We start from the raw sequence: 13,795 nt of genomic DNA on the forward strand, positions 1-13,795 counted from the left end.
ACACGATGGTAGTCCATTAAGAGGGTTACCCATAACGAGAGCAAAATTTTGCCTGGACAAATTGTTTTTGAATTGAAAATAAGTCATGTCAGTGATAAGTCTGGTAAATTTTAGAAGTGTTGAGAGGAAACGATAAGTTATGGTTGATTTTTTTTTTTATGTGTATATGGAGTAAATTTAAACATTTTAAACAATAGGGACACTAGTGTATAATGATGTTACACCTAAGCTGTGTATAGTTTTATTGTTTTTTTATTTTGTTAAATAAATCTCTTGAGTTTTTTTATGTGGGAAGTGCTGATAGTGCCCATTAGTGGAGTTAGAATATTTCATATGGGCCATGTGATTTTGTGTGTGGCATTACTGATACTGGATATTATGGGGTGCATAGGGATGTCTGATTTGTGAGTTTTGGGGAGACCATATAATGTGGGAATATTGGGGTGGTATTTAATGTATGATGTCTATGTTTTATTGTTTTTTTTTATAAGATTTGTTTAAAGTCTCAATGCTTTTGTTTCAAGTCTGTGTTGGTGTTGGTATCTTTGTTTGCTAGTAGTGTAGATATTTTCTTTAAATATGTGCTTTTCTCCATGATTACTATATCACTACCTTTATCTACTGATGACATGATGATGTTTTTAGTATTCACTAGGTGCTTTTTTCTATATCTCTTCAGTAGTACTGAATCATTAGGTTGAGTGGCTGTGATTGAAATAATTTCTTGGGTGTGTGTGTATATATATATATATATATATATATATATATATATATATATATATAAACTAAATTTACTCACATAAAATTAATATACGAAAGTATAGATTTATGCGTAAACTTCAAAAGTGCTCAATACGTAGGTAGAGCTAGTTAGTAATTTATAAAATATATATGGCGATTAAGCTACACTGAATATTCCTCATTTCATTCACTCTAGGACTCCTAGCACATAAGCCTGAGGAGTCCTAGAGTGGATGAAACGCGGAATATTCAGTGTAGCTTAATCGCCATATATATTTTATAAATTACTATATATATATTAGGGTAGGTTGATTTTTCAATTTTTTTAATTTTAAAAAGAGGCATAAACCGAAAGTTGTGTATTAGTATATTAAGTACTCATACAAAAAATTAGATCAAATGCTTCAGCGGTTTTTTGAGCATTTGGCATCAAAGATCTTAAACAACGAAATAGAGAAAATTCTTGTTTTCTGCATAATTTCGCTTGAATATTTGTGTGAAAAAAAACCCAAATAATTTTACTATTTACATCACAAAATGTCCTTTTATTATATAAAAATGATAGAAATAAAAACAAAATGATAATTAATCTTGAAATTGAAAATCTACCCCCCCCCCCACACACACATTTTCAGTATTTGTTTTAACTGCCATTTAACATAATGAATTAACCTGTAATATTTGAACAGGTTAAAAATTAATTTTTTACTTTTATAAGTGAAAATATAACATACAAACAAATAAGGATAAACAAAAATTATTTTAATAAAGATTAGTAAATAGTCAAACTGCTCTATATGTGAACCTTTGGACAAAAATGACGGTCTCAACTTTTGACTCAATAAGTTTCCTATTATCTGTTTATGCCTTGCCTCAAAACCATAAACACTCAGTGAAGCTTCTGTTGTTAACTTGACTGCCCGTTCTACATCCTGAGAATGTGAAGGCAAATCTGGCAAGTCCACTTTAGTTCCATTTAATAAACAATGACGAAGTTCGGAATCAGAAAATTCCTCCGTCATTGCTGGTTCATAAATTCCACATAAAGTTTAATTTATTAACCCTGTCCAATGAGTAGCATCAAATTTTATAATCGAGATTCTTTTCAATCATTTCCCAGTTTGTTCTGCATTCCTGAAAGAATATAAAAATTAATTGAATTATTAAGTAATTCTAATCTTCACTGCTTTAATAATTATGATGAAAATAGATAAAATGATTCTATGGATTAAAATAATTAAATCAGTGATATGACTAAATATTTACTTACCTAATGGCCATAATTCTTTTTAAAGCTTCTTCTCTTACTTCAACTTCCTCAGATTTGAGCATGGAATATAAAAAGTTTTCGAGCAGTAAACAAAATGCATTCCATTGAATGTTTCTTAATGTGATCTTTTGAATTTCACCAGGCTGCTTTTTAATCCTCTGGATCATATTAAAAATGTTCACTTGCTGGTTGTGTAATTTATTATATCTTTTAATTTCAAACCAGCAAGTGGCATACACATTTACAACAAAATTTATAAGACTTTGCAGTTTTGTGAGTTTTCGTGGGTATGCGCCACGAGTCCATAAACACATGAGCCTGATGGCCAAAGTTAACCACCTTGCTTGATTTAAAGGGCCAATTTTCCAAGAAGCATATCTTGGGTCAACTTGACCTCTAGAAATGCCTACTGTGTATTCAAACAAAAGTTCTTGATCACAGCTGAGATCATTTATTTGATCAATTTTTACAATTGAATTCAGAGGACTGCTAATGGGGGAAAATGCTATTTGGGGTAAATCATGATAATCATTTGAGCATAATTTCCCCAGGGGGTCACTGAAGGTTGTAGGGCCTTTTGCACAGCCATCTAGGTTTTTAAAAAGGGCTCTGAAGGGCAGTTCATTTTGATGCAAAGAGCAACCAATTGAATGTAGATTTTTTAAAAATTTCTTTTCTAAAATTGATATCAATCCACCTTCACAACCTGAACCCTAACCCTAACAACCTGTGTTGGCATTAGTATTATCAACAAGGATGGCCTTTATTGAGCTCTCACTATTGAATTCCTTTAGAACATCCAGCACTTGATTTGCGTGAATAGCACCTGTTGCACCAGTTTTAGGTAAAATTCTATGAGTCAGGTAATGACTTTCAGATGTTGTCTCCTTTATAAAAGTCAAATGCCGTTCAGGGCCCTTAGTTTTTTTCACAGACTTTAGTCCATTTTCATCGACAACTTCTTTATATTTTAATGTGTCCTTATCAAGTCTCCCATCAACTCCAATACAGATGAGGTTCCCCACACTTTCTTCATGCTTTTGTTGAGCTGTTTCTTTCACTTTGTTTTTTGCTCTGTCAATTTTACATTTATCAATAATAATATTTTATATATTAATATTATGTATCAGAAGGCCCATAGCCTTCAAATCCAAAAGCAAAGCATTAGCCAGGCTGGCTCCAACATTAGAAGATATGTTCCCTCTGACTAATTCAAGGGCGTATCTGGGAAATTTAGTAAGGCTATAAGGCCCTTTTTCATCCGTTTGTGGTTGGAAATATTTTTCTAGTTCTTCATTTGGGCAAAATGAGGAGGAGGGAACAGAAACAATATCCTGGAGATTTGATGTTGAAGCTGTTGGTGTTAATTTTTTCTTAATCTTTTTTGTCCTTTTTTACTTTTCTTAATAGCACATTTATCCAAGTTGAAAAGTACACTTAGGCCCTATTTTGCACCTCTGATCCTTTAAATATTCATGATCCTCAACTGGAACCTGAAAGACTAGATTATATTTATATTTTAATATAACTAAACAGATTAACATAAAAATATGCATGAAAATTGAAGAGGAAAAATTTGTTTAAATATTTAAATAATATTTGGAAATTAATTTTCATATAAGGTTGACTCACAAAACAAAAATAGAAAATAACTTTACCTTTTTTTTGAAAAGGGCAAGTGCAAATAATGTGCTCACTGCAGCAATTTTCTTTGTTGCATTTTACTCGATAATCCTCACAAGGTAGAACAGGTAATTCGCAACAACAGGATGAAATGTCAAATAATAAATCCAGTTTTTCCGTCAAATTTTTCACTTTCGAAGCAGGGAGAGATCTTTGATTTATTTGTTTGGCTTTCTCGAAGCATAATATATTCACCTTCTTTAAAACAGTCAGTTCTGTTAACAGAGGTAAACATGGATTAACTGCCTTCCATATATCCATTACAGCCTTTGTTATTAATTTATTAATAGAAAAATTTGAAAGGTGAGGATAAGTATTCTTTAAATAGTAACAATATTGAATAATTTGTCGGTAAATTGGAGGCTCCGTTTTATTTAATGGTACAGGTGGACCTCCAAATTTCATAACATTTTTACTGCGAGTTGCTGAAATTGCAGATTTTCTTGACATTTTAAAAAGAAACCTAAAAAAAAATGTATTCAAAAAAATTAAAATGCAAAAATATATTAAATAAATTAATAAATTTGAAAGAAATGCATTTATCTTAAAAAGTAATGGTTTGTTTACACTTACCTTAAAAGTAGAATTCTTTCGAAGTTCAGCACGTAAAAAAGCTTTTTAATGATTAACACTGACTTTGAAAATATAAACAAATCAGAATATTTAAAAATGTTATATTCTTTAATAGTTAAAGAATGTTTTTTGTTTAATTGGAAAAAAACAAGAGAATAGTGTAATATTAACCTATTAATGAAACGTTATATGTAAATAGATACTTGTATATTAAATTATCATAGTATTTTTATTTCTTTGTAATTTTAATATTTTCATTTAATTAATGAAAAAATTGATATACTAAACATGAAAATATTTATTATTAAGTGTCTTGTATGATTTTATTTAAGCCGCACATATTTCCCTTAACACCGATATTGTGATAAGTATCGCAATTTATTTAGTATTTAAAGTGGAATTCTCAAATAAATCCAAAATTTTGAAGAAAAATATTTCTTGTGACTATTGACATTATTTTACAACTTTCTATATGTAGCATTATTTAAACTTCCAAAATCGACCTACCCTAATATATATATAGCCTGACAAATCCTCACTAGGATGAAATGCAGAAAAGTCTGTGTAGGTTAATTGCCATATATATTTTCAAAACTTACTACCTAGCACTACTCATGTATTGAGTACTTTTGAAGTAAATGCTGAAAATAGATACATAAAAAAAAATAATATACGGCATTAATCATGTTGACACACTGGTTCTGTTAGATCACCAAAGTTAAGCAAGGATGGTCAGTACAAAATGGGTGATTAGATAGAGAATAAGGGTGTAGCATTTTCCAGGTTAGTATCTGGAGGTACATTTAAAATCACTGGAAGAGATGTACCTTCAGTTTTCATTAAGACATGCATCTAGAAGGAAAACTGATATAAAACCTGGAGTCTACTGTCTGCTCTGTCTTGTAATCGTTTGCACCAACTGGGGTTAGCAGTGATTTCTAGAAGTGTAAATAGTCTTATATAAAACCTTCACCACTATAAACAGATCATCTGTATAGATTTCAAACAACTTAGTTGCCTGAACCTCATGTCAGAATTTAACAAAAGTTGGTTGAGTTTGAATCTCATGACCTGCAGAAATTGACACCCTCATACTGATGATTGGGTGTTCGTGTGTATGTATATATATATATATATATATATATATATATATATATATATATACACACACACACGCATACCATGGCAATTGCTTAGTGAAGATTCAATTTTCTTTTGGCCAATTCATACGTGGAGATTGGTACTAATGCAATGGGTGGAGCCGGCTCAACTCACAAACGGTGATAACCGAAACAAGTACAAGTATAATTGCTTGGTGGCCCTTAGTAAATGGAGCAAAAGCTGGCTTTGTGGTATAATTGAATATATGTAGTTTATTTTTTTATTATGACCTGCGATACTTTTAAACATGCTAATTGGGAATAATTTTCCCTCGCCAATGTGATATCCCCAAATGAGGTACAACACACACATATATAATATAAATATTTGCAGACATGTATTTTGTCCTGATATGATTCATCAACGTGGCTGAATTTAGCGAGATTTGAAACAAGGATCCCAAAGTGTGTTTATGGGGGAAAATATACTTATTCAATTATATTTCACCCTTTATTTAAATCAATCCTTTGATTTATGAAGCTCAATGTATGTTAAATATAACTACAGAGCATATGAAAATAAATGACAAAAAGTCTTTATTCCAAATTTCAAAATGTTGTTCATCTTACCGTTTATTTTTCAGCGTGTTAAAATGTTCAATTCTTGACAGCATCTGTTTCATAGCACATACATATAATTATGTCAATTTTTTAAATATTTTGTAGCATTCATATGATTATGTTAATTTTTTTTTTTTTCTGTCCTGACTCATCAGAAGAATAAGAACTCATTAATTTTAAAAGAAAATATGGGCATGATTCAAAAAGAATAGTTGTAATTGTTTTATGATATTTACGCCATCATTGATCTCATTAAATGACATTTTTAAAAAATGTATTTACATTTGTGTAAAAATTTCCTTTGAATTTATTTTTCTAAAAGTAATAATATGAAGGGTGTTAAATAATTCCCTTGACCCATCATCTGAAGAGCACTTTTTGTAGAACACCCCAGGTTGGTCCTCTAACCATGACATAACTTTGGAAATCAAGGTTGCATCATTTGAAAAATGCTCTTCTTTCAAAAGCAACTTCATGGCTAGAAAGATATAAAAGTCAAAGGGTGCAAGATCAGAAGAATATGGGGGTGGTGGAAGGATTTTATAAGTTAGTGGCATTACTTATTAAACGCTCCTTGTACAAAACGATCCATACAAATATTTATGTATCATAAGAAATATATGTTGTCACAGCTAAATAAATGTTCGATTTTCAGAATTTGTCTTTGATTTATTACACATGAATATAATTCGTCGCTATGCAAAATATGTTTCTTTATGAAGGTTGCTGTAAAAAATGTTTCTAAAATACTGCTCCAAAAGATGATAAATTTATTGTATTTTTTTTTCTCTCTGTCTTCATTTTTTATTTACTAGTGATGAAGTGATCATTTTATCAGCCATTGGCACAGCTGCAGTTGTGAATAGTAATTTAGATGTGCTTCTGCCAATCGGTACCCACAAGGAAATTCCTCAACCGACACAAGTACAAATCGGGGACCGAGTTCCTGCTGAAAAAGAAAAGTTATTTGTTGATGTAAACTTAGCTAACCAGTTGGCACAAAACAGGTCAGTATGATTTTTTTTTTTTTTTCACCATGAACAAAGTATATTGCCACTTGGAAGGTAAGGGGCTACTGTTTAGGATTATGTTTCACAGGAAATTTTGGGGAGTTGAGCAGCAAAATGTCTGTTCACATTATTACCTTTAAACTTAAACGTGGTATCTACGTTGAGGGGTCAACTGCTTTGAGTTCATCAGAGCAAATTCCATTAAAATACTTGTAAAACAAGCTGAGGGATGCAATATTGCGGTGATGGGGTTGAAGCTTGGCTGATAGTGTAGAACCTATTAGATCTTAAACTCTTTTTTGGACCCTGTCTAAGAGGGAGAGACTAGTGGTAAATGAACTAGCTTAGCTGTGACAACAATACTCTGTGCATGGGTGAATTGTGGCTTTGTAAAGATATAGGATGCTCTCTGGTATGATTAATTTTCTAGCATGGTAGAGGAAGCCCATCTTTTTTGCAACAGCCTTAGCAATGTTCGCAGTGTATGTGTTCCAATTCATGTTACCTGTGAATGTTAGGCTAAGGAGTCTGAAAGATGGGTTCTCAGCTATTCGTTAGTAAATCCAGTATTCAAGATTTTTTTTTTCACCAGGGTTACAAATATATGAGTCATTCCCAAAAGTAAAGCCTCCTAAACTAAAACATTGAAGAGCTGTGAAGACAGGAGTAGTACCATTAAAACAAGCCACCTTTGTGCTCCAGAATTTATTTTTCTACATAGTCACCACCATTCTCAATGCACTTTTGCCAGCCTCTTTTGATGCATTGATCATAAAAGTCCAGATCACGCTTTGTCACTTACATTTCTGTTGCCACTCCAAAATCGAAGAACCCTTCTCCTAATTGTGCTGATATCAACTGCACCGACTTTGTAAACATTCAACAGGCACCAGTGAATGTTGATTGATTCAGTTTTTTTTCTGCATGGAGGAATTCAATGACACCTCTCTGCTTCTGACACATGTCCATGACAGGGGTTTCTTTCTTAGAGTCTCACACCATTAATATTTGCAACAGAGAGATGAAACTATCAGGTCATGAATGCTTAAGTTAAGTCATCATAATGAGTGGAATAAAAAAAATTGGAGGCATTACTTTTGGAACATCCCTCATAAATTTGAAGCTTTGTTTTTATCTTTTGTCATCAGTTTATCAGCAGTCCAATGTAACAGTTTAAGCAAGCAGTTTACATTTTTAATCTGAAGCTTTCTGGTCTTCTCATTTGACTACTTATGAATACCTAATCCATCAGCTATTGCTATAAGAAAATTGAGTAAAATAGTGTGAAGATGCATGATCATCTGTTGGAAATCTTAACAAGACTTTTTAGGGAAATTTGCGTAAGTGACTTTATGCAAATTACTCACTATTGAGGAGAAGCTATATATAAACACTAAAAAAGAACCTTGGACAAGCAGAGTTCAAAAAAAGAATTTACTAGAAGGATGGGAAGAGCTCAAAAAGAATTTACTGAAAGGAATGAAAACACTTCTCCTCACCTCTGTTACCTAATTTTCTTCAACAAAAAAAAGACCATCTCCAGAACAACCGTTTTGGAAACTACCAATCTTTAAACTGACATAAGTATTACCTTTTATTGTATTTGTAATTATAATTGAATATAATTTGTTTTTCAATGAAATAACTTGTTGGTTTTTAAGTGCCTTCATCTAAAAAAAACGGAAGGTTGTTCTGCTACAGAAGATTGTTCTTTTCTATAAACAAAAAAAAAGTGTTAGAAATAACTAACTCGGTAAAATTTCTAACACATCCTACACGTTATTTTAAGCTAAAGCTATCTATTGATCCATTCAGTGCTGCAACAAAAATTCTGTATTCAAAACACAAGAACACTAGCCCAATTTATGAACAAACTATCAGAGAGACCTGATGTTACCTGGAGTTGAAGGATCAATAAATGTTCAACATTTCCAATACTTTTATTGTCATCAAAATCGATGAAATCACCCATTTTTCAATGAAATTGATTGATTGCCTCCTCTAGTCAGACGCTCACCCACGGTGCACCAGGAGGAAGTTTTACATGTAAGGAGAGAGAAAATAAAATCTCTAAAGAAGAATAGGACAAGCAGATGTTTAAAAAGAGAAAGAAAGAGTATATTAGTCAGCACAATCAGTGTGTAAAAACAAAAATATAGAGAAAGAACGGTATATCCTGTTGTATCTGGCACAATCTAACACAATCATTCAGAGAAACCACAAGCTTCTTGTAGATTCATGTGAAAAATCACAACCAGTACCCATGAATTCAATTAAATCTTGGCCCTTTCTCATTTCATTTGTTCTTCAAATCTTCAACAGAAATGTGGATATCCTCTTGTTTATGTCCTTCCAGTCTTTTACTTTATTGACTCATTCAGCATCTAACTTGTGGGAAGTCTCTCTTGGCCATGAACTTGACCCAAACTTTGTAGCTCCTTGAGGGTTAGGAGCCACTGTTTTAGTTTCACCTTTACATTATTATTATTATTATTATTATTATTATTATTATTATTATTATTATCATTATTATTATTATTATTTACTTACTAACTCAAAGAATGATCAGTGTTTGTTCACTGGTAATTATCTTTATTATCATCATCATCATCATCATCATCTGTTATCGTTCTCAGGTAATCTCATCTTTTCTTACTAGTATTTGTAAGTTATTATTCAGTTTGAAATGCTAAAATATGAAATAAATCAAATGTCTTGGATTTCAGTATTGAAGATGGCTACACACCAGTCAATTGTGCAGTTTGTCACATTCCTTATAAAAGTGTTACCATGCCATTTAAAGTTACTCTTGGCACATGTGCAATATGTCAGTAAGTACTTATTTATTTTGCTATTAATAATCTACAGTTTAACTTGCTTTGACTTATTTGTATACTCTAGAAAACTTCACCACATGCTTGGAAACAAAATTCTATTATGGTCTTAGTCCAGTCTTTCAGCTGTTAGGAGTAGCTTGCCAGTCTTAACCCTCATTAAATAGTTTTAAAATTATCCAAATTTTCTCAAATTGAAAAAATTTTGATAATTTTGTATCATTTAATTATGGTCTAAATCTTAATAAAATCAGTGATAAAAACATTTCCGTATAGTATGTCATGTTCCCATGAGGACCGTCTTTATAAGAAAACAAAAAAAATAAATATGATTGCATTCCAATAATCTTCATAAGGAGACCATTCCTACCAAATTTTAAAATGAATAGTTTTTTCCAAAAACTTGCCATTTGTGGAACACATTATCACAAGACTGTTTCCTTGCAGGCTACAACTTAGTTGTCTTCAAATCCAATGTCAGCAAATACTTGTCCTAAGAATTCAAATTTTGTCTATTTCAATCATCACTTATAATCGTTTCATAATATTCTTCGTTATTCAATTGACAATGCATCTCATTAACCCTTATCCAGGTTTGAAGAGACCTTGAGTTTTGAGCTCTGTCTTGAAAAGGCCTTATTTCTATTATTACCCTGAAAAAGCCTTGAAAATATGGGAAATGTCTTGAAAAGGGCTTGAAAATTGTATTCTTGATATTCAGTAGAAATTTGTGTCGGAATATAAAAAATAAAATGAAAATAAATACTATAAAATAATTGTAAAATGTTAAATAAAATACTATTAAAATATTTTTTAAATATTAAAAATAAAATCAAAATAAAGACATTCTCTTGGAATTGGATCATCCGATATTGTTGGTACAAGTGTTACGCCCTTTTATCACAAAACTATCTGATGTTATCCGTAAACTTTACAGATGTAGCCAAAATGAAATTCCAAATCAAAATAAGTACTATTAAAATATTTTAAAAATATTATTAGTGTTTTTGGTTTATTATATCATTCCTTATATATCAAATTTTGTTTGCTTTTGTGCTTCCTTGGTAAAAAAAAATCTTAACAATCCTTACATGTACTTGTGATGGCATTCACCCAAAGTAGGTTGAGCCGCCTCCAAGTAAATTCACCACATCATGAATCAAAGCAGTCCATCCGGGTTTCTCCTGTGCTGACTTCTCAGCATCTCAGTCATTTGCAATTTCATCATTGCACACTGAAGACACAAGAATTGATCATAGTTTCCAAGTCAGCTTTGTTGGTTGCAAGTCACATCTTCAGTTGACCACCGCTCTTCTTGTGCCATTCCGGTAGTGGTGTTGTAAATCAGGCCAGTTGGTGGATGACAAAATGTGTGCCGAAACCATCAAAGTGCTTCCTCAAGTTTAGAAAGCTTAGATCATGCATGGAATGTGGCATTTAGGACATGGTTGAAGGTACGAATCCCAAGAATGAGCCGAAGACACCAGCAATCGAAGACTTCCAACTTTTGAATATTAGCTACTTGCAGGGGCCAGGTTTCTCGCACCCATAGAAAAAAAAAAATGTTTGAAAAAGGGCCTGGTAAATGTTGCATTTGGTCATTAGCTGGATTTCTTTTCACAACAAAAGGCAATTTTGGAGCCAACAGAAAGCCTAACTCAACATAAGAATAGTTAACAGAAACAAACGGATAGACATATGACTCATATTAGTAAAATTGAAAATGAAATTTTTTTTTTTTTATATATAAAATTCTTTTTTTATTATTCTTCTAAAATTTAGCAATTTGTTTACAAAAATATTTTAAAATTACAAAATCTAATTATTTTTATGTAAATTTTATTTTATTAACATGCAATTATTAAATGTGGAAAAGTATACGAAGGCTATTTCAATGCAGGGAACCAAGTGTTGAAATGATATTATTTTTAAGAAAATTACTTTTCTTTTATTATTCTTAAACTTAGCAATTTGTTTACAAAAATATTTTAAAATGACAAAATCTGATTATTTTTATGTAAATTCAATTTTATTAAGATACAATTATTATTTTTTAAACAGCAAACAACCAGTCCCAGATGTACTTTTTACAACCATCAACCCTCCAGAGGAAATTCAAACATTAGGTAAAGCTACTTTAATACAAGCAAGGTATGTTTTGCATCTTATCAATATCTGTTTTATGTAAGTGTATCAAAATATCATTTTATTGTTTCCGACTAAAAATCTTTCTTAATCGATAGAAAACAAATCTGAATTATGGTCAAGATTAAAGTATGGTAGAAAGTGAACCATGAGTTTACTTTTGTCAGGGTTTTTAACAAAAAAGGGGAAAAATTGCTGTTTTCTGGATCAGAATCTATCCATATAACACTTATCATTGACTAATTTTTGACCTTGAAGTGGTGGTGTTTTTTTTGTTTTGTTTTTTTTGTTTAGCAAATGGCTTTATGCCTTGTCTAGAGCAATTTCTATTAAGAAATCAAATATTAAAAAATATAAAATCAATTTTTTCTGTAGCAAATAAAATAGCATTTACTAAAAATTATGTTTTTAACTAAAATACACACTATTTAAAAAAAAACACATTAAACAACACTGGTCCTTATATTAATATAGTGATATAAGTGTCTTTATGTATGTGTATATACATGTGAGTTCAGCAATGTTTGTTTCCCTCAGGCCTTTTCCTGTATACATTAAAAATACATGTTAAAATATACTTTAGTTATGAGATTGAAGTATTTTTGAAAGATTTAATTGTTCTAATCAACCATAATTTATAATTAACTAAATAAGTCACTCATACCTTTCTTTTAGATATATTTCTCTTGCATATTCCACTCTGTTTATTTAACATTCTTAATCTTTCTGTGAGCATTTAGAGAAAGAGTTACTCTTTTTTTTTCTTTGTGTGTCTGTACACATGATAAATGAAAATGAGATTGCAAAGTAATAAATATATTTCTTTGTAATAATAAAAAATGATTTTTACTTCTATGTAATAATAATAATAGTAATAATAATAATAACATGGAAGTAAAGAAACTTATTTTTAATTATGCAATAGATCAATCACAGTTTATTAATTTTCAAATGAAATCAAAGTAGAATGAATCGTGATTGTGAGTGTGACTTAACAGGTCATGGGTTACATCTAGTATATATGTTTGTAAACCGGAAACAGTATCTACTGTATAAATTTATTAATGTAGTTGTTTGCTATGTGCTCTGTGATCAGATGAAAAACAACCAATCTCAGACAACTTTTTAGAACCTCTACTGAAGCCTACGTGAACAGGTTTTTTGAAACTCCCTTCTTTTGATGTAAACTCCCAAGATGTTAACATGGCTTCTGCTACTGACAACACTACAAGTCACATATGGCAATTTTTATCAGCACAGAAAGGCAATGTTCCCTGTTTCTGCAACCATGTAAAATAAACGCACTAAACAACAAAACTAAATACTTATAAGGACATTCTCCTTAGTTTCTCCAAATACCAATTATTTGCAAGACACCTCTTTTTCTTTTCTATCTTCAAAATTCAAGCTATGATTACACTTTCAACTGTGTTGTGTTCCTGATTTCTCATTAGCATCATAGTGTGTGTGTATATATATATATATATATATATATATATATATATATATATATATATATATATACACACGTTTTTCTCGTATAAATAAAGCAAAACTAATCGAAGCAAAGATATCCACCTGGTATTCCTGGTCGAGACGTTTTGAAGTCAATTAGGTTTGATCAACGTGGGGGAAATCCTTCATATCAGACAATTGGTATTCATCTATGAATTCTGACGATGCTAGTTGGATATTTCCTCTTTTTGAGGAATTTCCCCTAGCTGAAACAATATGTAAACTCATTCTGGACGCACAGTAATAAATTTCCTATATACTGCTCTGGCTACACATTGAGCAATCTAGTCCGGTTTTTTCACC

At 31.1% G+C, this 13,795-nt stretch overlaps 1 protein-coding gene across 6 annotated transcripts in view; it reads left to right on the forward strand.

The window, feature by feature from the left end:
• Nucleotides 1–13,795, forward strand: part of LOC145293181 (C2 domain-containing protein 5-like) — a 186,975-nt gene that overhangs the window by 96,335 nt on the left and 76,845 nt on the right. For all 6 annotated transcript variants that reach the window (XM_080139658.1, XM_080139660.1, XM_080139657.1 and 3 more), the window contains 3 exons: nt 6,804–6,995; nt 9,725–9,829; nt 11,894–11,983. In XM_080139658.1, coding sequence (XP_079995784.1) covers nt 6,804–6,995; nt 9,725–9,829; nt 11,894–11,983 — 387 coding nt within the window. The remainder of the gene's footprint in view (nt 1–6,803; nt 6,996–9,724; nt 9,830–11,893; nt 11,984–13,795) is intronic.

Source organism: Euprymna scolopes, chromosome 14 (genome assembly GCF_053919585.1).
Source record: "Euprymna scolopes isolate OS-2025 chromosome 14, ASM5391958v1, whole genome shotgun sequence".
Classification (NCBI taxonomy): domain Eukaryota; kingdom Metazoa; phylum Mollusca; class Cephalopoda; order Sepiida; family Sepiolidae; genus Euprymna; species Euprymna scolopes.